The following is a 1,424-nucleotide window of genomic DNA, read 5'->3' on the forward strand; positions in this document are numbered from 1 at the left end:
TCATTTTTACTTAATTGTTGTAATTATTTTTTACTGAAACGTATATTATATTTTATTATTTATAAAAGAATTAATATGGGTTACTGTTGGGCTGTTGGATGTAATCATCACAACCAAAGAGAAAAGTGTAAATTTTTTACACTTCCTAAAGATACAAAATCTCGTAACAGGTGGTTAAAATTACTTAAGTAAGTTTTTTCCTCCTATGTATTGTATTACAAAATGATAATATATTCCAAATGGTACCAATCTGTACTTAATGTAAAAAATTATAGACGAAGTGACCAACCTGGTCGTGGATGTGTTGTTTGTAGTTGTCATTTTAAAAATGGACTTCGAATTAATGGTCCGGAGTTGCAAGAGCACTTAAAAAAGGCTTTTGTCAGTGATTTTCCAACACTCCCCCAAAAAAAAAGAAATCAAAGAACTAATAAAGTAACCATACCTACAGATATGCAACCATTCAAGATGAATGCAGAAAATGCATTAGACGTTGATAGGTACGTTTAAGTACCTATGTAAGAAACTTTGTTATTTAAGAATATTAATTATAATATGTCTAGGAATATCAAATCTCAAGTTGAAGATTTGGAAATTCAAGTATTGAATTTGAATAAAAAGATGGATCTGAATTTAGATTCAAAGTTAGTACTTTTATTATTAAATTCATCTATACCAAATAGATTAGATATTTTGTAATGTTTCATGTACTAAATGTAGGTGTATAAATATATATCTATGGCCTTCAATTCAAAATAATTTAGTAGTTTTATACTTATCATAAATAATACATATTGTTTTGAAAGATAAAATAATTACACTCGGGGGTTAAGGATTTCAAATTGTTTGAAAATGGTTTATAAAACTAAAAAATATTGATTTTGGATGAGAATTTGATTTTATATTATTATTTTTACTAATTTAATCTAAAAGTAGTGCCACTCTTGAAATAGATGATACAATGTTCTTATTAGGTATTTAATTTTATAATATTAGTATTTCTAATTTCACAATTTAATATTTCATTGGATATTAAATTATTATATTTGTATAATTTTTTTTTTAGATCTGTTTCGAATTTACCTACACAATCAATTCCAAGTGTAACACTATTAGAAACTGAAAATAATTTCCTTAAGAAAGAAAATGAAGAATTGAAAAGTAAACTGTATAAGCTATCTGTTGCATTTTCTTATGAGACTATATGCAACAGTGATGAATTGGTTAATGTTTATACTGGTTTACCAAATTCAAAAGTTTTTAATTCTCTTTTTGAGTTGTTAAAAGATGTAAAATTAAATTATTTTTTGGGGTGGAATGTAAAAACTATAAGCCCTCAGGATCAATTATTATTAGCATTAATGAAACTAAGATTAAATTTACCTCATTTAGATTTATCCCAACGTTTCAAATGTAGTCGTGCT

At 25.5% G+C, this 1,424-nt stretch overlaps 1 protein-coding gene across 1 annotated transcript; it reads left to right on the forward strand.

The window, feature by feature from the left end:
- Positions 1 to 1,416, forward strand: LOC111042640 (the record flags this gene model as incomplete). Its single annotated transcript, XM_022327325.1, has 2 exons — positions 1 to 644; positions 1,067 to 1,416. Coding segments are annotated over exons 1-2 (439 nt in total), but the record flags the coding sequence as incomplete, so codon positions are not given.
- Positions 1,417 to 1,424: the final 8 nt, after the last annotated feature.

Source organism: Myzus persicae, unplaced genomic scaffold (genome assembly GCF_001856785.1).
Source record: "Myzus persicae strain clone G006 unplaced genomic scaffold, MPER_G0061.0, whole genome shotgun sequence".
Classification (NCBI taxonomy): Eukaryota; Metazoa; Arthropoda; class Insecta; order Hemiptera; family Aphididae; genus Myzus; species Myzus persicae.